General features: G+C 34.6%; 1 protein-coding gene across 3 annotated transcripts in view; it reads left to right on the forward strand.

Annotated features, from left to right (window-relative positions):
• The window catches only part of SPOCK3 (SPARC (osteonectin), cwcv and kazal like domains proteoglycan 3), a 488,976-nt gene that overhangs the window by 421,647 nt on the left and 39,925 nt on the right, over positions 1–27,404 (forward strand). For all 3 annotated transcript variants that reach the window (XM_032332597.1, XM_032332598.1, XM_032332596.1), the window contains one exon: positions 15,539–15,658. In XM_032332597.1, coding sequence (XP_032188488.1) covers positions 15,539–15,658 — 120 coding nt within the window. The remainder of the gene's footprint in view (positions 1–15,538; positions 15,659–27,404) is intronic.

Below are 27,404 nucleotides of genomic sequence, written 5' to 3' on the forward strand. Positions count from 1 at the left end.
CTCCTCACTGAGCAGGGGCTTTCCCACTTCTCAGTGGGGAGTCTGCTTCTAACTCTGCCTCTTCTCCCTCTGCTTGTGCTCTTGTTCTCTCTCTCTGTCAGACAAATAAATTTTTTAAAAATCTTAAAAAAAAAGAATTCAAGAATAGATTATCTGTCCCCAAATAGTTAAAAGTGCAATTCAATAAGAAGTAAGCTCTCCCTACTCCTCTTTAAGCTGAAGTAAACACTATGCTCTTCAGAGCCTTTTCTCTTAGCATTGTCTTCTTCATGTCTCTGGGACATCATGACCTATAGAATGGGAGTGGAGGAATTGATGTTGTCAGGAAAGTTGGTTATACTTTTCTTTGTGTAATAGACTGTCTTGTAAAGAAATATTCACAGGAAGGAAAACCTAAGCCCTTTTCCTTATAGAATGGTTGTTTCTACAGGATTTCACTATAGCACATTCACCTATCAATCTAGTCCCATGGAGGATATGATGAGAATCTCTGCACTTTAAAATGGTTAGAAGGGGGTAATGGCAAGTATATATTTTTACCATCAGTGAGGTGTGGTGATGTTTTTCTTTACTTCATAACAAATCAGAGACTTAGGAAAATCTCTTCTTAACCAAAAGCACATGGTGGTGGGGAGACACCAAATATGTTTGAATACTCTCTGTAATTATTTTTTTAACATTTAGCAAAAATGAATGATTTGAGAAAGATTGTTTAAAACCTTATGTGTCAAGCCTAGTAGAGACAGATAGTAGTCAGTTTGCTAAAGCTATTGAACATTATTGAAACAAAACTGATAATATTCTCTTAAGTTAGAACACAATTACAGTGTGGACCTCATGACCCCAATCTGAACCTTCCAGAGCCTCCTCTCTGCCTGCAAGTATTTAGATCTGAACTTCTTATTACATAACATTGTTTTGAAAAACAACTCATAGTGACAGACATCAGTATTCTTTCTTCCATAAATGATGATCTTATTAATTACACATGTATGTTATAGTGTAAACATATCAAGAGCATTTAGCATTTTTTTTGTTAAAAGGAAGAGCATGGTGCCTATTAAAATGAAATATGAAAGTGAGATTTGAGGAAGTATTTATTGTCCCTAAAATACAAAATGGAAAGAAAAATGAATAGTTGAAATTAAATGTTTAATAGTTATAAACATGTCAACTTCATTAATTTTTAAATTTTATATTTATAAAATTAATTAAGGGGCACCTGGGTGGCTCAGTCAGTTAAGCATCTTTGGCTCAGATCTTGATCTCAGGGTGCTGGGATTTAGCTCCTCTTCCATTCCCCCCATCACATGGGGCTCCCTGCTCAGCCAGGGAGTCTGCTTCTCCCTCTCCCTCCCTCTGCCTCTCCCCCAATTGTGCTTGCTCTCTCTCTCTCTCAAATAAACAGATAAAATATTTAAAATAAATAAATTTAATTAATTAAATTTCAGGAAGTATGTGGGTTTTGATGTGGCAAGAATTCTCCCTTTGCCCAATGCTTTCAGATAAATCAATGCCAATTTTAAATGAGTTAATTGTTGGCAAAAGAAAATTAATTTGTGCAATTATTAAAAAAAATTTCAAAGACTTTATATTTAAAATTTTATTTTTAATGTATGCAGCTGGCTAGGGCCTCTAAAAATAAAATACCTAGGACTTCTGGAAGACATTGGAATGTTCCTAGTATCTTTTCATCAATTCTCACTCTATGTGATTTTCTCTGAGTAATGTCAAGAACCTGGAATGTTGAATACAGAGTAGCTTTGTATAGACCTGTCACAGATATCCTATATTGTTTATTGGTGAGGAAGAGACGCTAGTTGAACATAATAGAAATTGTTCTGGATTAAGAGTACCAGTTTTGCCACGAGATACTATGATTTCAAATGAGGTAACAAATTCTCTAAGCCAATAGATGTTATAAAGGAAACTAATATCTCAATGTCTGATTTAATGATTATGATCAATAAATGTTAACTGTCCTCCCTCAGCTCTTATGCCCACAAATGTACATTTGGAATTTCCCAGCAGTTTCCATGAAGGAGAAAGACAATTCAGGGAGGGGAGGGATCCTCTACTACTGATCTTTAAGCATGGGAATAAAAAGGCAAAAGGTATGGAAGGGATTATAATGAAAATCCACAAGCAACCTCCTGCCCCCTTTTTCTCATCCCATCCCTGGGTCCCAGAGCTAATCATTTTTAAGCCTTGCTGGTTTTCCCCATCTGATGATTAGCTCATATTTGAAATAGTTCTTTATCAACTTCATCAACATTACCTTTAGATCCCCTGCTTTGATAAATGAGAATATATTTCACTTCCCTCCCACTTTCCAAAATAATTACATGGTTATTCTTAGTTTTCCACTGATTACAATTTAAAAAGCAAAGCATCGGCGCCTGGGTGGCTCAGTGGGTTAAGCCACTGCTTTCGGCTCAGGTCATGATCTCAGGGTCCTGGGATCGAGCCCCGCATCGGGCTCTCTGCTCAGCAGGGAGCCTGCTTCCTCCTCTCTCTCTGCCTGCCTCTCTGCCTACTTGTGATCTCTGTCAGATAAATAAAGAAAAAAATTTAAAAAAAAAACCTTTAAAAAAATAAATAAAAAAAAATAAAAAGCAAAGCATCAGTTAAAAAATAAAAGAAAAATAAAAACATTTAACCATCTGTTTCTAGTTCCATAGGTATCTTTTGCCTTCTTATTTTGTAAAATGAGCACATTAGTTTTGCTATGTTTCCCTCTACGTGTCTTCACTTCCACCTCCTTATTTCTGGTGGCTATCATGGAACTATTCACTGCCAAAGTTGATAACAACTTAAATTATACAATAATAATATTAAATAATAAGTTGATAACAACTTAAATTATATTCTATACCCATTGTTAGTTTTTCTGTAAATTCTTTATAAGTTGAATCAATTTGTATATCAAAAGTTTTTATAGTATCATGATATAAGTATTGTTCGCTGAAAGTGATAATTTATGCTAGAATTATATCTTTAAAAAAAAAACATGTTTTCTATCTCAACAGAGAATATTACTAACATCACTTTTAAATGTACTCTACCATTTCACATCCCAGCTGCCTTTATCATGACTCTGGTAACTTTTAACAAGTTGTCAAATGGAGTCTATTTGGTCAAATCATACTCTCCCCTCCTGCTGTCCATCAGCTTTGTTCCATCTTTAGATGCACTACACAGATAGTTTCAGTATTGTTCTTCAAAGTTTTTCTTGAGTGGAATGCCTCTTTTGTGAATCTCCTGTCTTTTTCTTAATTTCCTTTCATTTTGTTGCAGCCCATTCTCATGGTGGCATGGAATGCAAAAATCTTTGAGTTCTTATGTATCTGAAAATGCCTTTATTATGTCCTATTTTCTTAACAATAATGTATATGAGATACTAGATTAAAATTCATTGTCCTTAGAATTTTGAAGGCTTGCTTCAAGTTCTTCTATAATCCATTATTGCTAATGATTTTTTGAATACTGATTTTTTGCCTTTGATAATAACCTTTTGTTTAGTTTTTGTTTGATTGCTTATTTTAGTTTTCTTCCTGAAAGTTTTTATAATCTTTTTCTATTTCATAGTGTAAATATTAAAAGATATCTTAGTGCGGGTATACGTGTATACATAATTCATTCAATTAAGAGTTCAGTGGTCCTTCTTTCATTGAAATCTCTGTTATAGGAATTATTTTCTATATTTTAAGATGATTTTATCAATTTCAAATTCTCCTTTCTCTCTTAATAATTTCTGTAAGTTGAATGTTGAGCAAATCCTTCATGTCTCCTCTTCTTTCTTTTATATTCTTCTTCTCTCATTTCCCTCTATTGTTTTAATTTTACATCCTAGAATTTTTTTGGGGGGGGGTTTTATCTCTGCCCATTCTATTATATATTTTGTCTTGTCAAATATGTGACTATGTGTGTGTGTACACAAGTATAAATACATGTATACCTTTTCCAAGACCTCTTTCTTTTTCACTTGTTTACTGTATATAATACCATGCTCTAAGTAATAATTTGGCAATAACTATTAATAATAATTTCACACAATTAAAGAAACATTAATTGAAATAGATTTTTTAAATTCAAGTTTAGTTTAAAGCCATATTTATTACATTATGATTTATTATTTTGTTACTTATTTCTAACTACAAATACAATGAGCACTTGGTACTCAAGCACTGTTTTAGTTCACTATTGGCTATGAAATTTAGAGCAGTCATTTAACTTCTATATTCCAGTTTCAATAGCTATAAAAAATGATAATAATCCTTAACCTAATCTTCCAGGCTTGATATTAAAATCAAGTGTAAAGCCTCATTAAAGGCATTTCATGCAATATAAATGCAAGATATTATCTCCAGAAAAAAAATCCATGTAGTAGAACTGTTGGAAAATATGAAGAAAAGACATTAATTAATTTCTGGAAAAGAGCAGTAGAAAGTTACTGATGACTTGTAGACCCTTCAAGGGTGAGATCTGACTGGTCGTGTTCCAAATGGAACATGTCTGCAAAAACGATTTGGTAGCCAGTGAAGTAGAAATGTCATCCCATAAATAAAGCCATATTTGTATACTGCTTAAGCTAGGCATTTCTTTTGTGTGTGTGTGACTAGGACAGTTTGACTCATGATTTAAAAAAAATAATGACACCATTGTAGCCTCCTTAAAAAAAAAGAAGAAGAAGAAGAAGGAGAAGGAGAAGAAGAAAAGGCAAGCATGATTGAGTTACCTCCATTCAGGGCTCTTGTTAACTACTGAGAATATGTGGTAGCATAAACTGTAACTTATTGTTCAGTAAGATCTCTGTGATATTGTTTGCCATTAAAAGTTGAACTTGAGGATACATGGTTCCTTTAAAGTTGAGAGACATATTTATACAGGTTTTGTGTTATTGTCTTCTAAAAATGAGTTCTGCTAATATCATGTATCTTTGCAGTGATGTTCATCTCACATCACTGCCATCATAACTTACTGAAATGGAAATGTCTAAGCTTTGAGTGAAGGAATGCTTGATTTGTTTGACCTAGGTTGGAGTGTACTACTTTCTTGTTTTGCTGTTTTTATTATGGACTTGCTACTGGACTCTGAATTCCATGTTTTTGAATTCATAACTTGGTTCTGCCACTTTCCTGTCTGACTTTAGGCAAATTAATTCGAGAGCTCTCAATGCCTCAATTTCCTAACACTTAAATGGGTATATTATTAATCTTCATAGAGTTTCTATAAGGATTAAACGTGTTAATGTATATAATTATAACAGTTAGTATGCATTACTGTTATTGTCATCATTATTATTATAATTATTACTACAGGATTCTTAATTCCTGAAATATTTAATTACAGTAAATGCACAGACTTGTATTGAAACTTAAGCTAAGATGTGTGTGACACACAATAAATATATATAATATTCATATTTGGGTAAATTTTTTAAAATATGTACTAACACTATACTAATGATATAATAAATGCTGTATTTACTAACACAAGAAAAGAAAATATGTGCCAATCTGTTCAACAGACTTAATCATTCTTCAGCGTATATTTTATTGGATAAAATTTTGCTTTTTGCTGGTTGTGGTTTTGAGGAAAAAAATAAGATGGATCAAGGAAATAAAAAACTAAAATTCATTTTTAAGTGTTCATTTATTTAAAATAAGTAATGCATTAACGTGCCTTAACTCTTTTTTTTTTTTTTAAGATTTTACTTATTTATTTGACACAGAGAGAGATCACAAGTAGGCAGAGAGGCAGGGAGAGAGAGAGGGGAAGCAGGCTCCCCGCTTAGCAGAGAGCCCGATGTGGGCTGGATCCCAGGACCCTGAGACCATGACCTGAGCCCAAAGCAGAGGCCCAATCCACTGAGCCATCCAGGTGCTCCTATGTCTGAACTCTTAAAAGAAAAAAAAATGTTTTAACTCTTAAGAGTATAAATGTACATATATTGATATCTTGGGGCAATTTATATCCCCTTCCCACCCAATTCTCATTGCAGAGGTGACAATGTTTCCATCTCTTATGTGTATTTCCAGAGATATTTTAAGGATATGTAAACAAATGCATCCCCCCCCTTTTTATCGAATGAAAGCATACTTAACACACTCTTTCCTCCTTATCTTTTTTTTCGCCAAAAGCTATATTGTGAGTTGAAGTCTATTATCAATACATAATAAGCTTCTAAACTTTATTAATGACTTCCACAGCCTTCATTGGAAGGATATACCTGACTAATCTCACCAGGCCACAGCTGAGGGACAATTTTGTTGTGAACATACTTGCTGTTATAAAAGTGCTGAATAAATAATATTTGTACAACTTAAATTAGTTGATGTATATGTAGTATACTGTATGATCATTTTTTTTTAATTTTTTATTATTTATAAACATATATTTTTATCCCCAGGGGTACAGGTCTGTGAATCACCAGGTTTACACACTTCACAGCACTCACCAAAGCACATACCCTCCCCAATGTCCATAATCCCACCCCCTTCTCCCAAACCCCTCCCCCCAGCAACCCTCAGTTTGTTTTGTGAGATTAAGAGTCACTTATGGTTTGTCTCCCTCCCAATCCCATCTTGTTTCATTGATTCTTCTCCTACCCACTTAAGCCCCCATGTTGCATCACCACTTCCTCATATCAGGGAGATCATATGATAGTTGTCTTTCTCTGCTTGACTTATTTTGCTAAGCATGATATGCTCTAGTTCCATCCATGTTGTCGCAAATGGCAAGATTTCATTTCTTTTGATGGCTGCATAGTATTCCATTGTGTATCTATACCACATCTTCTTGATCCATTCATCTGTTGATGGACATCTAGGTTCTTTCCATAGTTTGGCTATTGTAGACATTGCTGCTATAAACATTCGGGTGCACGTGCCCCTTTGGATCACTACGTTTGTATCTTTAGGGTAAATACCCAGTAGTGCAATTGCTGGGTCATAGGGCAGTTCTATTTTCAACATTTTGAGGAACCTCCATGCTGTTTTCCAGAGTGGCTGCACCAGCTTGCATTCCCACCAACAGTGTAGGAGGGTTCCCCTTTCTCCGCATCCTCGCCAGCATCTGTCATTTCCTGACTTGTTGATTTTAGCTATTCTGACTGGTGTGAGGTGATATATCATTGTGGTTTTGATTTGTATTTCCCTGATGCCGAGTGATATGGAGCACTTTTTCATGTGTCTGTTGGCCATCTGGATGTCTTCTTTGCAGAAATGTCTGTTCATGTCCTCTGCCCATTTCTTGATTGGATTATTTGTTCTTTGGGTGTTGAGTTTGCTAAGTTCTTTATAGATTTTGGACACTAGTCCTTTATCTGATATGTCGTTTGCAAATATCTTCTCCCATTCTGTCAGTTGTCTTTTGGTTTTGTTAACTGCTTCCTTTGCTGTGCAAAAGCTTTTGATCTTGATAAAATCCCAATAGTTCATTTTTGCCCTTGCTTCCCTTGCCTTTGGCGTTGTTCCTAGGAAGATGTTGCTGCGGCTGAGGTCGAAGAGGTTGCTGCCTGTGTTCTCCTCAAGGATTTGGATGGATTCCTTTCGCACATTGAGGTCCTTCATCCATTTTGAGTCTATTTTTGTGTGTGGTGTAAGGAAATGGTCCAATTTCATTTTTCTGCATGTGGCTGTCCAATTTTCCCAGCACCATTTATTGAAGAGGCTGTCTTTTTTCCATTGGACATTCTTTCCTGCTTTGTCGAAGATTAGTTGACTATAGAGTTGAGGGTCTATTTCTGGGCTCTCTATTCTGTTAAATTGATCTTTGTGTCTGTTTTTGTGCCAGTACCATGCTGTCTTGATGATGACAGCTTTGTAATAGAGCTTGAAGTCTGGAATTGTGATGCCACCAACATTGGCTTTTTTTTCCAATATCCCTTTGGCTATTTGAGGTCTTTTCTGGTTCCATATAAATTTTAGCATTATTTGTTCCATTTCTTTGAAAAAGATGGATGGTACTATGATAGGAATTGCATTAAATGTGTAGATTGCTTTAGGTAGCATAGACATTTTCACAATATTTATTCTTCTAATCCAGGAGCATGGAACATTTTTCCATTTCTTTGTGTCTTCCTCAATTTCTTTCATGAGTACTTTATAGTTTTCTGAGTATAGATTCTGTGCCTCTTTGGTTAGGTTTATTCCTAGGTATCTTATGGTTTTGGGTGCAATTGTAAATGGGATTGACTCCTTAATTTCTCTTTCTTCTGTCTTGCTGTTGGTGTAGAGAAATGCAACTGATTTCTGTGCATTGATTTTATATCCTGACACTTTACTGAATTCCTGTATAAGTTCTAGCAGTTTTGGAGTGGAGTCTTTTGGGTTTTCCACATATAGTATCATATCATCTGCGAAGAGTGATAATTTGACTTCTTCTTTGCCGATTTGGATGCCTTTAATTTCCTTTTGTTGTCTGATTGCTGAGGCTAGGACCTCTAGTACTATGTTGAATAGCAGTGGTGATAATGGACATCCCTGCCGTGTTCCTGACCTTAGCGGAAAAGCTTTCAGTTTTTCTCCATTGAGAATGTTATTTGCGGTGGGTTTTTCATAGATGGCTTTGATGATATTGAGGTATGTCCCCTCTATCCCTATACTTTGAAGAGTTTTGATCAGGAAGGGATGCTGTACTTTGTCAAATGCTTTTTCAGCATCTATTGAGAGTATCATATGATTCTTGTTCTTTCTTTTATTGATGTGTTGTATCACATTGACTGATTTGCGGATGTTGAACCAACCTTGCAGCCCTGGAATAAATCCCACTTGGTCGTGGTGAATAATCCTTTTAATGTACTGTTGAATCCTATTGGCTAGTATTTTTTTGAGTATTTTCGCATTTGTGTTCATCAAGGATATTGGTCTATAGCTCTCTTTTTTGATGGGATCCTTGTCTGGTTTTGGGATCAAGGTGATGCTGGCCTCATAAAATGAGTTTGGAAGTTTTCCTTCCATTTCTATTTTTTGGAACAGTTTCAGGAGAATAGGAATTAGTTCTTCTTTAAATGTTTGGTAGAATTCCCCCGGGAAGCCGTCTGGCCCTGGGCTTTTGTTTGTTTGGAGATTTTTAATGACTATTTCAATCTCCTTACTGGTTATGGGTCTGTTCAGGCTTTCTACTTCTTCCTGGTTCAGTTTTGGTAATTTATATGTTTCTAGGAATGCATCCATTTCTTCCAGATTGTCAAATTTGTTGGCGTAGAGTTGCTCATAGTATGTTCTTATAATAGTTTGTATTTCTTTGCTGTTAGTTGTGATCTCTCCTCTTTCATTCATGATTTTATTTATTTGGGTCCTTTCTCTTTTCTTTTTGATAAGTCAGGCCAGGGTTTTATCAATTTTATTAATTCTTTCAAAGAACCAGCTCCAAGTTTCGTTGATGTGCTCTATTGTCTTTTTGGTTTCTATTTCATTGATTTCTGCTCTGATCTTTATGATTTCTCTTCTCCTGCTGGGCTTAGGGTTTCTTTCTTGTTCTTTCTCCAGCTCCTTTAGGTGTAGGGTTAGGTTGTGTACCTGAGACCTTTCTTGTTTCTTGAGAAAGTCTTGTACCGCTATATATATTCCTCTCAGGACTGCCTTTGTTGTGTCCCACAGATTTTGAACCGTTTTATTTTCATTGTCATTTGTTTCCATGATATTTTTCAATTCTTCTTTAATTTCTCGGTTGACCCATTCATTCTTTAGAAGGATGCTGTTTAGTCTCCATGTATTTGCGTTCTTTCCAAACTTCCTTTTGTGGTTGAGTTCTAGCTTTAGAGCATTGTGGTCTGAAAATATGCAGGGAATGATCCCAATCTTTTGATACCGGTTGAGTCCTGATTTAGGACCGAGGATGTGATCTATTCTGGAGAATGTTCCATGTGCACTAGAGAAGAATGTGTATTCTGTTGCTTTGGGATGAAATGTTCTGAATATATCTGTGATGTCCATCTGGTCCAATGTGTCGTTTAAGGCCTTTATTTCCTTGCTGATCTTTTGCTTGGATAATCTGTCCATTTCAGTGAGGGGAGTGTTAAAGTCCCCTACTATTATTGTATTATTGTTGATGTGTTTCTTTGATTTTGTTATTAATTGGTTTATATAGTTGGCTGCTCCCACGTTGGGGGCATAGATATTTAAAATTGTTAGATCTTCTTGTTGGACAGACCCTTTGAGTATGATATACTTGAGTATGTCCTTCCTCATCTCTTATTATAGTCTTTGGCTTAAAATCTGATTGATCTGATATAAGGATTGCCACTCCTGCTTTCTTCTGATGTCCATTAGCACGGTAAATTCTTTTCCACCCCCTCACTTTAAATCTGGAGGTGTCTTCGGGCTTAAAATGAGTTTCTTGGAGGCAACATATAGATGGGTTTTTTTTTTTTATCCATTCTGATACCCTATGTCTTTTGACAGGGGCATTTAGCCCATTAACATTCAGGGTAACTATTGAGAGATATGAATTTAGTGCCATTGTATTGCCTGTAAGGTGACTGTTACTGTATATGGTCTCTGTTCCTTTCTGATCTACCACTTGTAGGCTCTCTCTTTGCTTAGAGGACCCCTTTCAATATTTCCTGTAGAGCTGGTTTGGTGTTTGCAAATTCTTTCAGGTTTTGTTTGTCCTGGAAGCTTTTTATCTCTCCTTCTATTTTCAATGATAGCCTAGCTGGATATAGTATTCTTGGCTGCATGTTTTTCTCATTTAGTGCTCTGAAAATATCATGCCAGCTCTTTCTGGCCTGCCAGGTCTCTGTGGATAAGTCAGCTGCCAATCTAATATTTTTACCATTGTATGTTACAGACTTCTTTTCCCGGGCTGCTTTCAGGATTTTCTCTTTGTCACTGAGACTTGTAAATTTTACTATGAGGTGACGGGGTGTGGGCCTATTCTTATTGATTTTGAGGGGCGTTCTCTGAACCTCCTGAATTTTGATGCTCGTTCCCTTTGCCATTTTGGGAAATTCTCCCCAATAATTCTCTCCAGTATACATTCTGCTCCCCCTCTCTTTCTTCTTCTTCTGGGATCCTGATTATTCTAATGTTGTTTCGTCTTATGGTGTCACTTATCTCTCGAATCCTCCCCTCGTGGTCCAGTAGCTGTTTGTCCCTCTTTTGCTCAGCTTCTTTATTCTTTGTCATTTGGTCTTCTATATCACTAATTCTTTCTTCTGCCTCATTTATCCTAGCAGTGAGAGCCTCCATTTTTGATTGCACCTCATTAATAGCTTTTTTGATTTCAACTTTGTTAGATTTTAGTTCTTTTATTTCTCCAGAAAGGGCTTTTATATCTCTCGAGAGGGTTTCTCTAATATCTTCCATGCCTTTTTCGAGCCCAGCTAGAACCTTGAGAATTGTCATTCTGAACTCTAGATCTGACATATTACCAATGTCTGTATTGATTAGGTCCCTAGCCTTCGGTACTGCCTCTTGTTCTTTTTTTTGTGTTGAATTTTTCCGTCTTGTCATTTTGTCCAGATAAGAGTATATGGAGGAGCAAGTAAAATACTAAAAGGGTGGCAACAATCCCAGGAAAATATGCTTTAACCAAATTAGAATAGATACCAAATCGTGAGGGGGGAGAAAGGGGATAAAAAGAGGTTCAAAAAGGAAGAAAGAAAAAAAAAGAAAAAAGAAAAAAAAAAGAAAAGAATTAAAAAAAGAAAACAAATAAGAAAAATATAAAAAAGAAAAAATATATATATTAGATAAACTAGTTAAAAAACGTTAAAAAAGAAAAAGGTAAAAGTTAAAAAAAAAATTTAACCAGAAGGCGAGAAAAAAAAAATGAAAAAGAAAAAAATTAAATTAACTGCAAGACTAAAAAAAAATCACAGAGAAAAAGCCATGAGTTCCGTGCTTTGCTTTCTCCTCCTCTGGAATTCTGCTGCTCTCCTTGGTATTGAAACCGCACTCCTTGGTAGGTGAACTTGGTCTCGGCTGGATTTCTTGTTGATCTTCTGGGGGAGGGGCCTGTTGTAGTGATTCTCAAGTGTCTTTGCCCCAGGCGGAATTGCACCGCCCTTATCAGGGGCCGGGTTAGTAATACGCTCGGGTTTGCTTTCAGGAGCTTTTGTTCCCTGAGCGCTTTCCGTAGAGTTCCAGAGGACGGGAATACAAATGGCGGCCTCCTGGTCTCCGGCCCGGAGGAGCCGAGAGCCCAGGGTCCCACTCCTCAGTGCGCCCTCAGAGAATAGCGCCCAGTTACTCCCGTCTGCCTGACCTCCGGCCACGCTCCGAGCTCACCGAGCCTGTGACCGGTTCAAGGTAACACCGAGCTGTGAGCTTACTGTCGGGTCTGTCTCTGTAGCCAGCTTTCCCGTTCCAATACCCGCAAGCTCTGCGACCTCAGACACCCCCGATCCTTCTGTGACCCTGTGGGACCTGAGGCCACGCTGACCCCGCGTGGGCTTTGCCCTGGTTTAGCCTCTGGAGCGATGTCCCTCAGCGGAACAGACTTTTAAAAGTCCTGATTTTGGGGCACCTGGGTGGCTCAGTGGATTAAGCCGCTGCCTTCGGCTCGGGTCATGATCTCAGTGTCCTGGGATCGAGCCCCGCATCGGGCTCTTTGCTCAGCGGGAGCCTGCTTCTCTCTCTCTCTCTGCCTGACTCTCCGCCTACTTGTGATTTCTCTCTCTGTCAAATAAATAAATAAAATCTTTAAAAAAAAAAAAAAAAAAAAAAAAAAAAAAAAAAAGTCCTGATTTTGTGCGCCGTTGCTCCACCGCTTGCCGGGAGCCGGCCCCTTCCCCCGGGGTCTATCTTCCCGTCGCTTTGGATTCACTTCTCTGCCGGTCCTACCTTTCAGAAAGTGGTTGTTTTTCTGTTTCCAGAATTGCTGTTCTTCTCTTCGATCTGCCGATGGATTTTCAGGTGTTTGCAATCTTTAGATAAGCTATCTAGCTGATCTCCGGCTAGCTGAAGTAGTCTCAGCCTGCTACTTCTCCGCCATCTTGACTCCTTCCCCTGTATGATCATTTTTAAGAAAAGTAATTACTAGGTTGGAGGTAAATGCACAGTAAATTTTTGAAAGAAAATTTAATTTTAAATTTATTTGTGAATATTAATACAGGTGGATAGCACACAACTCAAAAAGAAAAAAATGAATGGTAAAAATAATACTCTCTCATATCACTTTCTTATTTCATCCAGTTCCTCAAACTAGAGATAATTATTCTTATTCACTTTATATTTATAACCTTCCAGAGACATGTGATGTATATATGTGTATGTAGAAGAATTCCGTTTTTTCAAGTGGACTTTTGTATTCTATATCATAAAGTTTATAGCATTAGAAGACTCTTGCCTAGATGTTTGTATAAACATAGATACTGGGCTACACTGTAAATATTCATACTAGGAGCACACTATGTATTGCCTTATCCCTCAGTCTCAGCCATTGTAGATCTTATAGTAAAAATGATATTTTCTGGGACTTTCACTATAGCTCATTGTTTTCCCTGGATGGATGAATAGTGATGAATTCTGTACATTGCTCTGTCCTCGAACAAGGATTTTCAAATCTACTGCCATCTGCCTCCACATTTGGCTCACAACATGCATTCTTGGGTTACTCTTTAGCCTCATCCTAAAAATTACTTTCACTTCTCTCTTAAATCCTTTATTTCCTCAGCCATCCTCTTTCTCAGTTCTCTTTCTGCTGTATCACAACTCCCAGGAGCTTCCTAAAGAGACTTATGGGGGTGGGGTGGATAGGTTTTTATTTTTTAATCTTGTATATTAAAACATCCCTTTAGCTTATTCACTCACATGATTTTTCTGGACATAGAATTCTCAGTTTAAAATACAAAGAAATTTTTCAGTTGTCTTTCTGATTGCCAGTGTTGTTAATGAAAAAAATGAAAATATCCTGATTCCTTATTCTTTGCACATGACAACTTTTGTTACTCTTCCCCGTGACAACTTGTGGGATCTTTTATTGCCTCTACTGTTCTAAAATATCAGAACACTTTGCTGGTATGGATCAGATACCCTACTGAGTACTTGGAAGGTCCTATTAATCAAATTTGATTCCCTTTAGTATTAGGAAGTGATCTTAAATTATATTGCATTATATTTACTATATTTATTATATATGTTACGAATAATACATAGTGATAAAATGTAGTTTATATTAAATGTAATGTAACATTTATAAGTCTGCATGTAAGTTATTTTTTTTAACAAAATGAACAAGAGTACTATTAAAGAGTACTTACCACTTCAAGAAATTGCATATATGCTGCACGCAGAAGAATTAGCCTTACAGTAATGATGTCCTCCAAACAATGGAAACAAGTATTCCTTATATTTTTAAAATATTTTGGCAACAAATGACTAAATTTGACATACCACATTTTAACATTGATCTCTCATACATGAACACATAAATATATAAAATATATTCTTTTTTTTTTTTTAAAGATTTTATTTTTATTTATTTGACAGACAAAGATCACAAGTAGGCAGAGAGGCAGGCAGAGAGGAGGAAGCAGGCTCCCTGGCTGAGCAGAGAGCCCGATGCGGGGGTTGATCCCAGGACCCCGGGATCATGACCCGAGCTGAAAGCAGAGGCTTTAACCCACTGAGCCACCCAGGCGCCCCTATAAAATATATTCTACTACTCTTTATGGTAGAGACTATTCTAGAGAATATAATTATTGGTAAGTAACAATAGTTTTTAAAAAGAGGAATTAATGTAAGTTTCAAATGTCAAAGTTACTAACACCTTTCTTAAAAGAGAAATTTACATTATTTTCTTAAATATTTTACAATCATTCCTCATGTTTAATAAGAGAGCTTTCCTTTTCTATGCTTAAAAATATATATATAGGGTTAAAGCAAATAGAGACAGCATATATTTATAATTGATAATTCTTATGTGGATTTAATATACTAATGCAGATTTACAAAATCATAGCATACAATAGCTATGGTCAATAATAAGTATGTAGGGGCACCTGCGTGGCTCAGTGGGTTAAAGCCTCTGCCTTTGGCTCAGGTCATGATCTCAGGGTCCTGGGATCGAGCCCCACATCAGGCTCTCTGCTCAGCGGGGAGCCTGCTTCCTCCTCTCTCTGCCTGCCTCTCTGCCTACTTGTGATCTCTGTCTGTCAAATAAATAAATAAAATCTTTAAAAAAATAATAATAAGTATGTAAATATTCATTTTGGGTTTTCAACCCTTTTTTTCCCCAGATCATCTACCTTCTTACCATAACAAAAGTGTTCAGTGCACAAATAGTATGACTGAATGTATGTGATATTAACAATAAGAATATTCAATCAAGTGGTATATTCCAATGAGGAGTGGAAGTAGAATTTCATTAGTAATTTTCCTTTATTGAACAAAACGTTATCATCATCTTTCATCTAGTTATATTTGAAACATATATTTATTTTTCCTTTTTAAAAAGCTGAAACATACTTAAAATTGTATTACATTTTTTATTATTATTACTTTTCAGTTCTTGGAATAATGTGAGAATTAGCATTGGCATTATGCTATTATTATTCAAGATTTGTGTCATTTCTGTTTGTTTTCAGCATGCAGTGACCTGGAGTTCAGGGAAGTGGCAAATAGATTGCGGGACTGGTTCAAGGCCCTTCATGAAAGCGGAAGCCAAAACAAGAAGACAAAAGCACTACTGAGGCCCGAGAGAAGCAGTAAGATTTCTAAATTTCGTGTGCCCTTGTCTTTGATATGGGATTTTATTTTCAATGAATCACTTAAATCGAAGCATATATTTCAAAGTGTATTCTTTGTTTAGGTGCTGAACAAAAATCAGAACATTGTGTCTACTTTCAAACACACTCTTAGTATTTTGCAAGGAAATAAAACACTTGTGACAGCTCTGATTGGTTAAAAAAAAGAAATAGTCCCTCAGAGACATTAAGTTGCAGTTGAAGTGAAAGTATGAGAATATTTTTCAGTGTTTTGATAGCAGTGGAAAAGAATAAAACAATACAGGAAATAAAAGTAAGATTAATAGAGTACTTGAGATTTTACAGACACAATTAGCCCCCATTACTCCACAGGTTACTCTTTTCATGATGGATTTGCAGATATTTCTACTTTGATCTAGCAAAGCCAGTAGACAAAAAAGATGCTTTCAAGGGCACAGTGCAAATCAAATTAATAAAAGAAGAAAATAAGAGCCTTATGAAGATTATATTATTCTTTTATCATCTGTATAATTTCCTCAGAGTGTTTTCTAATTCCTTAGAAGTAGAAAATGGGAATTGAAGTAAAACACTTGTTATGAAAATTTTATGAACTTTTCATTTTATGTTTTTTCATTTACAAAAAAAATACACATTTAACACATGTAAAACAAAGATATTGAAATATAAGTTTAATTTGGGGAGCTTTCAAAGATTGAAGTATTTTCTCTAAAATACAAAAAGTGGTGGCAGGATAGTAATTAGAAGCAGCCACTTGTAGTTGACAAAGCCCCAAGTGTTCCCTTCTTGGCTCATTTGTGACATGACCCATTCACTCTACCTTGCAGTCCTCAAATACCAATTTCTAACAAAATCATTTCATAGATGGGCATGGTTATCTATAACCTGTATTTCCCAAAATATCTCACTTTTTTTCTTCTCATCAAGAAATTTTCTACAATCCCAAACTTTCATATTTATGAATCTTATATATGTCCTTAAATAATTTAATAATTCTTTTTAATTAAACTAATTCAGCTATCACTGACAGACATAATAATTATCTTTGGATGTGTGATGACTATGAATATAGGTTTCTTCTTATGAATGTCAAAAAAAAATTATTGCACTGTCCCTGCTCTTCAGGAGTGTTTCTTAAGTTTGTCTTTGGAATTATTGATTACATTTTTGGTAGATGTTAATTTTTTGGATGCTGTGAGTTTAAGTAAAATGACTAATCTCATTTAATAGAAACAATAGAGTATATTTGGCCTTGTATTCATAAAGCAACAATATCTGAGGTAGGATAAAATTTGTTCCAGATCTTAGCATATTGATCTTCTAAAATTCATGTCTACACCTATCCTACCAAATCCCATACTTGAATATTTTTTTTTTACTCTTTTTAAAAAAAAATTTCTTGATCTCAAATTTCTCCTTTGATCTTAAGTTTAGACTAGTGACTGCCCCCATATTTGGAGATGGATAAAAGGAGAGCTTGTAGTACATTCATCATATTGCTTAGTTATATATTCATAAATATCATTTCCCTTTCCAGCTTCTTTTTTCCAGAAATGAGGCATTCTCAATATAGTGGGTTATTTACAAGAAACTCTTAGGTAGTTGAATATCATTGGAAAGTAAATGAAAAACTGGGTAAAGGATTATTTATACTACTTGTAAGGTTAGAGACTAATTGGGAGTAAATTCCCAAGAGGAAGTTATCTTTAAAACAAGCAAGACAAATTACTAGAAGAAAAATGGCTAATTCCCTCAGTTCTCAGATCTACACATCATCTGAGTGAGTTCTTTCCTGACTCTATCATATTTAATTTGTAAACCAACCCATAATATTATATTCCCTATTTCATTTCTATTTTAATTTTTCCTTTGTAACATTTTACACTACCTACTATAGTAAAAATCTACTTGTTTATTTGGTTTATACTCTCTCTTTCTCTCTCTCCCTCCCTCCCTTCCCCCACCCCACATATACTGGATGATAGTGAAGTCAGAGATCTTTATTTACCACTATATTATCAAAATACAGAATTGTTTGACACATAATACTCCTAGATAAAAATGAGCAATATTAATGAATGGAAGAAACAAAGAAGCAATCAAAATACTACATTATCTGGATATAACACAATTTAATCAATAGTTTTTTCCTAAGAATGATTGTTTTTGTTTATAATTTGTTTATAATTCCATTATTTTCTCCATGATAACCAATTATGCAGTTGACTGTTATGCTTTTATTTCTAAGAAGTGGAAATGATGGGTCAAAATGTACATGCACTTCAAATGATAAATTATGATAGATGTTACAGGCTGCTTTGCAAAAATCTCAAGGTATTTCTAGTTTCTAACAGCAAAACATAAAACTTAACTTTTGTCTTAATCCATGGCAGCAAAAATATTACCATTCCTTTTAACTTTTCCATTCTAGTGAGCATGCTATCATAATTCATTGTTAATCTGATTTTAATTCCCTTAATTAGCAGTGAATCTGAACACAAAATATTAGTGGGGGAAACTTTTTTACAGCAAAACAAAATTAAACGACTCTTTCAGCTCAGGCTACTCTACTAAAATACTATAGACTAGATGGATTAAACAATAGACATTTCTCAAATTCTGGAGGCTGGGAAATCCTATGTCATGGTGCTGCTAGATTGGATTCCTGGTGAGGGCCATTTTCCTGTTTGTAGACAGACATCTTTTCCTATGGCACTCAGCGATCTCTCTAGGGTCTCGTCTTACTAGGGCACCAATCCTCCCATGTAGCCTGTACCTTCATGACCTAACTACCACTCAAAGGCTCCATTTCCAAATACCATGAAATTGGGGGATAGGACTTCATCATATGAATTTTGGGAGGACACAGTTTAGTACATAGCAAAAATAAAATAGCACACATACACGAAACACATGTAAAACCACTAGTTACGTCAACTTACATGTTTAATTCTAAGAAAGGTATATTAATGGATTCCATTATAATTGTATTTAATAATTCCTTCTAGTATTTTGGGGGGGTTGATATGTTTTTCTACTCTAATTTTTAGAATGTATAGATTTATTTCTGTTCTAACCATTAATAAATTATACCTCATATCACATTATTTTATTACATTATATTCTACTTACTGCTTTTATTTTTGCACAGATTTCACCTAATCTCATAGTAATATTATCAATTCTACATTTAATTTTATTAAACTTCCTTGATATACTTGTGAACATTTCATTGCCAATTTTTCTTTATTACTTAGGTTTAAAAGTCTTTCTTGCAAGCAACTGTATTTGAACTTTGAGTTTTCAATATGACAGTGGGAAAACTTGTGATTTTTCTTTATAATCAAGGTATAATAATAAAGTCAACATAAAGCACAGAAAAATATTCTGATAAAACACAGAATGTTTGCCATTTAGGAGATTACACTGAAGACAAAGAAAATCTTATTTTCACAATTTCTTATGAAGAACATACCAATAATCTAAGAAAGTGCTGTCATTTTAAAAGAGACACAAATTTTAGTTTTGTATCTGTATAATATTTGATACTAATTTTAAAAATCTTATATAATAAAACTTTCAAATATTAATGAGCACTGACCATGACAAAAAAATTGAGGGATCCTTTTGTAGTTTTTTGTATTATATAGATATTGTCATGTGTTTTTGGAACAATGAATCATTTTATTTTAGGGTAAAATATGCTTTTTAGGGGCACCTGGGTGGCTCAGTGGGTTGAAGCCTCTGCCTTCGGCTCGGGTCATGATCCCGGGGTCCTGAGATCGAGCCCCGCATCGGGCTGTCCGCTCCGCGGATAGCCTGCTTCCTCCTCTCTCTCTTTCTGCCTACCTCTCTGCCTACTTGTGATCTCTGTCTGTCAAATAAATAAATAAATAAAATCTTTAAAAAAAATATGCTTTTTAGCAAAGTCATATCTTGCATATCTTTAATATCAAGTTGCTTATATCATTATTTTTCCTAGTAAAGTATTATTTATATAGATATTATAATTTTAAATTATAGTAATTTTTATTTTATATAGAAAACTATGAGTTAGATATTTTAAACTCTTATGCATTAGCGTTTTGCTGTAGATGAACAGAATTTGTAAATATGTATTTTATACTTTTTATAACAATACTCATTTTTTATATGTAGCTATTTTTTTAAAAATATTTTATTTATTTATTTGACAGAGATCACAAGCAGGCAGAGAGGTAGGCAGAGAGAGAGAGAGGAAGCAGGCTCTCTGCTGAGCAGAGAGCCCGATGCGGGGCCCGATCCCAGGACCCTGAGATCATGACCTGAGCCAAAGGCAGAGGCTTAACCCACTGGCCAGCCAGGTGCCCCTATATGTAGCTTTTTAATCAATAAAAATGAATATGTTTATTAACAGACCCAAATATGTAAAACTTGAACTATAAAATTCATTTTGAATTGTAAACACTAGAAGCAAAAATTTGTAAAACTTGAACTATAAAATTCATTTGAATTGTAAACACTAGAAGAAAAAATTTAAAAAATTTAAAAACATGCTTTATCTTTTTTAGAAGTAATCTGGATATTTAATGAATATATGTTAATTTAGAATGAGTCAAAGATTTTAAGTTATGAAATGATCTTGAAAATATTTTTAAATTTCAAGTGGGCTTTTATAAACATAATTACTATTGGCATAGAATTTGTCATAGTAAGGATTTAACTTGTTAGAAAATATTTTAATATGTTAAAACAGATATTTTTTATAATCTTAAACATCTAGTAGATATAATAGTAATTTATTCTATCAGTATACCTATATAAATTTAGGGCAAACATGTCTAAATATAATAAAAATGTGTGCTTGTATTTTATATACACTAATATATAATATAATATAATATATATACACACACACACATATCTCTCTCTCTCACACACACATTTTCCTTATCTTTTCATCTATTGATGAACACAGGTTGCTCCCATATCTTGGCTATTGTAAATAATGCTGCAACAAACAAGCATATATATATAATAAGCATATATCTCTTTGAACTGGTATTTTGCTTACTTGAGGTAAATACTTTATAGTTAACTTATTGGATCATGTGGTATTTTTGTTCATAATTTTTTGAGGAATGTCTGTACTGCTTTCCACAATGATGGTAGCAATTTACATTCTTACCAACAGTGTACAAGTGTTCTTTTTCTATACATTTTCACCAGTACTTGTTGTTTCTTGTCTTTTTTGTTTTAGCTATACTTACAGGTGTGAGGTGATACCTCATTGTGGTTTTGATTTGCATTTCCTTGATGATGAGGGATGTTGAGCATCTTTCACGTCTCTATGGCCATCTGTAGGTCTTTTTTGGGCAAAAACGTCTATTCATGTCCTTTGCCCATTTGTTAATCAAGGTGCTTGTTTTATTTGGTGTAGAGTATATAAGTTCTTTATGTATTTTGGATATTAGCCCCCTATGAGATATGTCATTTGCAAATATCTTCTCCAATACAGTAGGTTACGTTTTTGTTGATGGTTTCCTTTGCTTTGCAAAAGCTTTTTATTTTGATGTAGTCTCAATAGTTTATTTCTCACCTTTGTTTTTCATGCCTTTGGAGACATATCTAGAAAATTTTTTTATGGCTAATGTCACAGAAATTACTCCTTATGTTGTCCTCTAGGATTTTCAGATTTCATGGTTTCAGGTCTTTAACCCATTTGAGTTTATTTTTTGTACATGATGTTAAATGTGGTCCAGTTTCATTCATTTGCATGTAGTTTTACAGTTTTCCCAACATCATTTATTGAATAAATGGTCTTTTTAAAACATTAAGTTTATTAGGAGGTCATCTTTTTAATTTCTAAAAATTTTAGTAATAAGTAATTTATATAAACACTTATTATTCTTAAACCAATCACAATAGAAATTTCTTAAGAGACTTTATAATCTAATTTAGTAATACCCTCTGAAGATAGGGGAAAATACACACACACACACACACACACCCCTGCACATTCATGTATACACATGCACATACACACACAAGTCAAGTTTAAAATTGTTATATTTTAGTCGTCAGTCATATACAAGCATAGAAATGTAAAACTCTCTGGTTTATATCAAAGAACTATCTCTCATCCTTGCCTCACATTTACATTTTTATAAAGATTATGTTTATGGAGGACGAAATAAGTTGTGGTTATGTAGTTAAATATGAGAATTGATGCTCTACTGATATTTAAAGAGGCCTTTAACATTGTTTTCGTTCTGATATGCACTCTTATGGAAACTATGGATGAAATTTTGCTTAAGGGACTGGAGAGTTCAGTTGTCCATTTGGGCTTTTCCAAAGCCCATCTCAGAAGACATAATGTCTAGGCCAGTTCCAATTAATTCTTTTGGCTTCAGATGGTTGCTCTTGGAGTTGCTCTTGGAGTCTGGATCCCTTGAAAGCCCCTGATGAGACAGAGTCCTAAAGTTTGAGTGGTAGCAGGAGGTTGAGGGGTACGACTAAGAAGAGAAGAGCCTTCATGAATATTAGGGTGAAGACCATGGGATCCAAAGGATGTTAGCACTCCAAGTCTCCGCACTATTAAAAAAAAAAAAAAGTCAAATAAATACAAATCTGGACTAAATGAAGAAAGACTTCGGCATGAGGGAAAAGAAAGAAAAAAAAAGGCTAACAGTGTTGAGTGAGGACAGATGAAAAGATTTTAGGGAACTGAAAAAAAGGTTGAAAATGATAAAAGAAAACAACACAAGGTGGAGGAAGAACAAGAACTGATGGGAAGGCAGAGTTCTTAAATGCACCATTGTAAGGAGATCCCAAGTTTTGCAAAACTTCGTTGTAGTGTCCAATTATCTTTAAAGAAATGTTGTCATTTGTAGAGATATTGGAAGGAAAGAATGGCAGTAAGAGTCCTACTCAACAGAAAGAGTCAGGGTTTAAATCCCCATTCAAGAAAAGCCAAGAAATCTTAAGAAGATTCTCACTCAAACAGAAACTAACAGAGAAAAGCATTGCTTAACAGAATCAATATAACTTACAGTATCATAACAATTATCTCATGGCTCTGGGTTGGAAATTGTGATTTACCATGTTTTCCTAGCCAGTAAGGACACAAAATATATGAGCATCCTCCATGAGTACCTGAAGACAGTGGGATCCAAGGGGTATTCAGCACTTTAAGCCACAGCACCATAAAATGTCAAATAAATGCAAGTTCAGATTAAGTAAAGAAAGGTTTTTCACTCTTAATTTCATGAAACAAACTGAGGGTTGCTGGGGGGTGGGGAATGGTATTAGGGTGGCTAGATTATGGACATTGGAAAGGGTATATTTTATGATGAGTGCTGCTAAATGTGTAAGCCTGATAATTCACAGACCTGTACCCCTGGGGCAAATAATACATTATATGTTAATAATAATAATAATAATAAAGTCTATTGCAGTATGGAAAATGCTTCAACCTCAAGATCTGCAAACATGTCAAATCAAAATGAAAAGCTTTTTTTTTTAGGTTTTATTTAAATTCAAGTTAGTTAACATAAAGTGTATTATTAGTTTCAGGGGTAGAATTTAATGATTCATTATTTACATATAACACCCAGTGCTCATTACAAGAAAGTGCCCTCCTTAATGCCAATTTCACCCAATTTTCCCAACACCATTTGTTGAAGAGACTTTTTTTTTTTTCCATTGGATATTCTTTCCTAAGAATTAAGATTAAGATTAGTTGACCACATAGTTGAGGGTTTATTTCTGGGTTCTCTATTCTGTTCCACTGATCTATGGGTCTGTTTTTGTGCCAGTACCATATTGTCATGGTGATTACAGCTTGAAGAATGGAACTGTGATGCCCCCAGCTTTGGTTTTCTTTTTCAACATTACTGTGACTATTCAGGGTCTTTTTGAGTTCCATACAAATGTTAGAATTATTTATTCCAGCTCTGTAAAAAATGCTGGTGTTATTTTGATAAGGACTGTACTGAATGTGTAGATTGCTTTCAGTAGGATATATAATTTAACAATATTTGTTTTTCTAATCTATGAGCATGGAACGTTTTTTCCATTTTCCATTTCTTTGTCTCTTTATTTGTTTCATTAGGATTCTATAGTTTTCCAAGTATACATGTTTGGTTAGGTTTATTCTTAGGTATCTTATATTTTTGGTGCAATTGTTAGCAGCATTGATTCCTTGGTTTCTCTTTCTTTTGTTTCATTATTGGTGGACAGAAATGCAACAGACTTCTGTGCATTAATTTTATATACTGAGACTTTGCTGAATTCTTATATCAGTTCTAGCAAGTTTTTGCTGGAGTCTTTCAGGTTTTCTACATAGAGTATCATGTCATCAAAAGAAAGCTGGAGTACCCATACTTACACCAGACAAACTAGATTTTAAACCAACGACTATAATAAGAGATGAAGAAGGACACTATAGACACTATATCATACTAAAGGGGTCTATCCAACAAGAAGATCTAACAATTATGAATATGCTGCTAACTTGTGAGCAGCCAAATATAAATCAATTAATAACAAAGAAACAAAGAAATTCATTGATAATAATATAATAATAGGGGAATTTAATACCCCACTCACAGCAATGGACGGATCATCTAAGCAGAAGACTAACAAGGCAATAAAAGCTTTGAATGACACACTGAATCAGATGGACTTACCAGATATATTCAGAGCATTTCATCCTAAAGCAGCAGAATGCACATTCTTTTTGAGTGCACATGGAACATTCTCCAGAATAGATTACATACTGGGTCATAAATCAGGCCTCTACTGGTACAAAAAGATTGAGATCATGCCATGTATATTTTAAGAACACAATGCTATGAAATTTGAATTCAACCACAAGAAAAAAAAAAAACTGGAAAGTGCACAAATACATGGAGGTTACAGTAATTCCTACTAAGAATGAGTGGGTTAACCAGGATATTAAGGAAGAGTTAAAAAATACATGGAAGCAAATGAAAATGAAAACACAGCAGTATAAATCCTTTGGGATGCAATAAAGGTAGGTCTTACAGGTCTTCCTAAAGAAGCAAGAAAAGTCTCAAATACACAACCTAATCTTACACTAAAGGGACTGGGGAAAGAACATCAAATAAATCCTAAATCCAGCAAGAGAAGGGAAATAATAAAGATTAGAGTGGAAATAAATGATACAGAAAAAAGAACAAATTTTAGAACACATCAATGTAACTTGAAGCTGTTTTTTTTTTTTTTTAAGAATTAACAAAATTGATAACCCCCTGGCCAGAGTTATCAAAAAGAAAAGAGAAGGGATCCAAATAAATAAAATCATGAATGAAACAGGAGAGATCACAACCAGCACCACAGAAATACAAATAATTAAAATAGAATATAGTGAGCAAGTATATGCCAGCAAATTAGGCAATCTTGAAGAAACAGAAAAACTCCTAGAAACATAAACTACCAAAAGTGAAGCAGGAAGAAATAGAAAATCTGAACAGACTCATGACAATCAAAGAAATAGAATCAGTAATCAAAAATCCCCCAACAAACAAGAGTCCATGGCTGGATGGCTTTCTTGTGGGATTCTACCAAACATTTAAGATTAATATGAGCCACTGTGGAAAACAATATGGAGGTTCCTCAAAAAGATAAAAATAGAGCTACCCTATGGTCCAACAACTGCACTATTAGATATTTATCTAAAGGAAAAAAAATAGTGATTCAAAGGGGCACATGAACCCTAATATTTATAACAGCAATGTCCACAACAGCCAAACTATGTACACACACACACACACACACACACACACGCACGCGCGCGTGCACACACTGGAATATTACTCAGCCATCAAAAAATGAAAAATTACCATTTGTAACAAGGTGGATGGAACTAGAGGATACTAAGCTAAGTGAAATAAGTCAGTCAGAGAAAGGTAAATACTGTATGATTTCATTCATGGAATTTAAGAAACAATACACATGGTCATAAGGAAAGATAAGGACAAATAAAATAAGGTAAAAACAGAGAAGGAGGCAAGACATAAGAGACTCTTAACTATAGGAAACAAATTGAGGGTTGTTAGAGTGGAGGTGGTTAGGGTGATGGGGTAATTGGGTGATGGGCATTACAGAGAGCATTTGATGTAATAAGCACTGGGTGTTAATATGTAACTAATGGATCCCTAAATTCTACCCCTGAAACTAATAATACACTATATGTTAACTAAATTGAATTTAAATTAAAAAAATAAAAAAATAAAATAAAATAAAAAGGAACAAATAATCACTCTACTGAAACTGTTCCAAAAAAAAAAAAAGAAGTGGAAGAAACACTTCCAAATTCATTTTATGAGGCTAGCTTTACCTTGATTCCAAAACCAGACAAAGACCCCACTAAAAAGAATTACAGACCAATATCTCTCCTCCTATTTTTTGTACCCATGATGAACATGGATACAAAAATTCTCATCAAGATACTATCTAATCAAATCCAACAGTACATTAAAAGGTTTATTCACCATGACCAAGTGGGATTTATTTCTTGGCTGCAGGGTGGTTTAATATCTGCAGACCAATTGATGTGATACACCACATTAAAAATGAAAGGATAAGAACCATACAAACCTTTCAATAGATGCAGAAAAAACATTTGACAAAATACAGCATCTTTCTTGATAAAAACCATCAAGAAAGTATGAATAGACAGAACATAGCTCAACATCATGAAGTCCATATATAAAAACCCACAGATAATATCATGCTCACTGGGGAAGAACTGAGAGCTTTTCCCTTAAGATTAGGAAATGGCAGGGATGTTCACTTTTATCACTGTTGTTTGACATAGTACTAGAAATCCTAGCCTCAACAATCAGACAACAAAATGAAATAAAAGACATCCAAATTGGCAGGGAAGAAGTCAAACTATCTCTCTTGGCAGAAGTCTTCCTTTTACAGAAAAGAGTAAGCAGGACCAGCAATGCTTTGGTGGATGAGGAGGCCAAATGTGTGGGGTAAGCAGGTAGCAAATTTGGGCACTTTAACGGGAAATAATATTTATGTGCTCAGCAGATTCTCAGAACATCAATTAAGGAAGGATTTTGTGCATCTGAGTGCTTTTGTCCTTGCTCAAACTATGAAAAGGCCAAAGTTTAGGAGTCTAGAGGAGGAGAAAAGCATGGCTAAAGTTTGGTCAAGTCAAAGTTAACTGGCTAAGTAATGGACAACTGGGAGCACTTGGTCAAACTTTATATATAAGTATAAATGACTCTTTTGTCTACCAGGCAAGAATATGAGACAATTAAGCCTCTTATTTCCTCATAATTTCCAACCTTCTATATATTTGGTTTGTGTTTTGATACATTCCTTGCACTTAATTGTCTAGACCACTAATTTGATGCTTCACAGTGGCAATTCTTTACAATTCACCCATAGAATTACTGGTCTGGGAAATTATGTTTTTAAGTCTAGAAAGTATTTTTGTACATTTTTTATCTGTAAACTCTTAAATATTATAGAGCTTTTTTTCATTCTTTTTTAAAAATTTCTTTTGTGTTCCAAGGAAATTATGTTTTTAAGTCTAGAAAGTATTTTTGTATATTTTTTATCTGTGTACTCTTAAATATTATGGAGTTTTTTTTCATTCTTTTTTAAAAATTTCTTTTGTGTTCCAAGGTCATTGTTTATGCACCACACACAGGGATCCATGCAATATGCACCCTCCATAATACCCACCCCCAGGCTCACCCAACCC

This window comes from Mustela erminea, chromosome 2 (assembly GCF_009829155.1).
Source record: "Mustela erminea isolate mMusErm1 chromosome 2, mMusErm1.Pri, whole genome shotgun sequence".
In the NCBI taxonomy this organism is placed as follows: domain Eukaryota; kingdom Metazoa; phylum Chordata; class Mammalia; order Carnivora; family Mustelidae; genus Mustela; species Mustela erminea.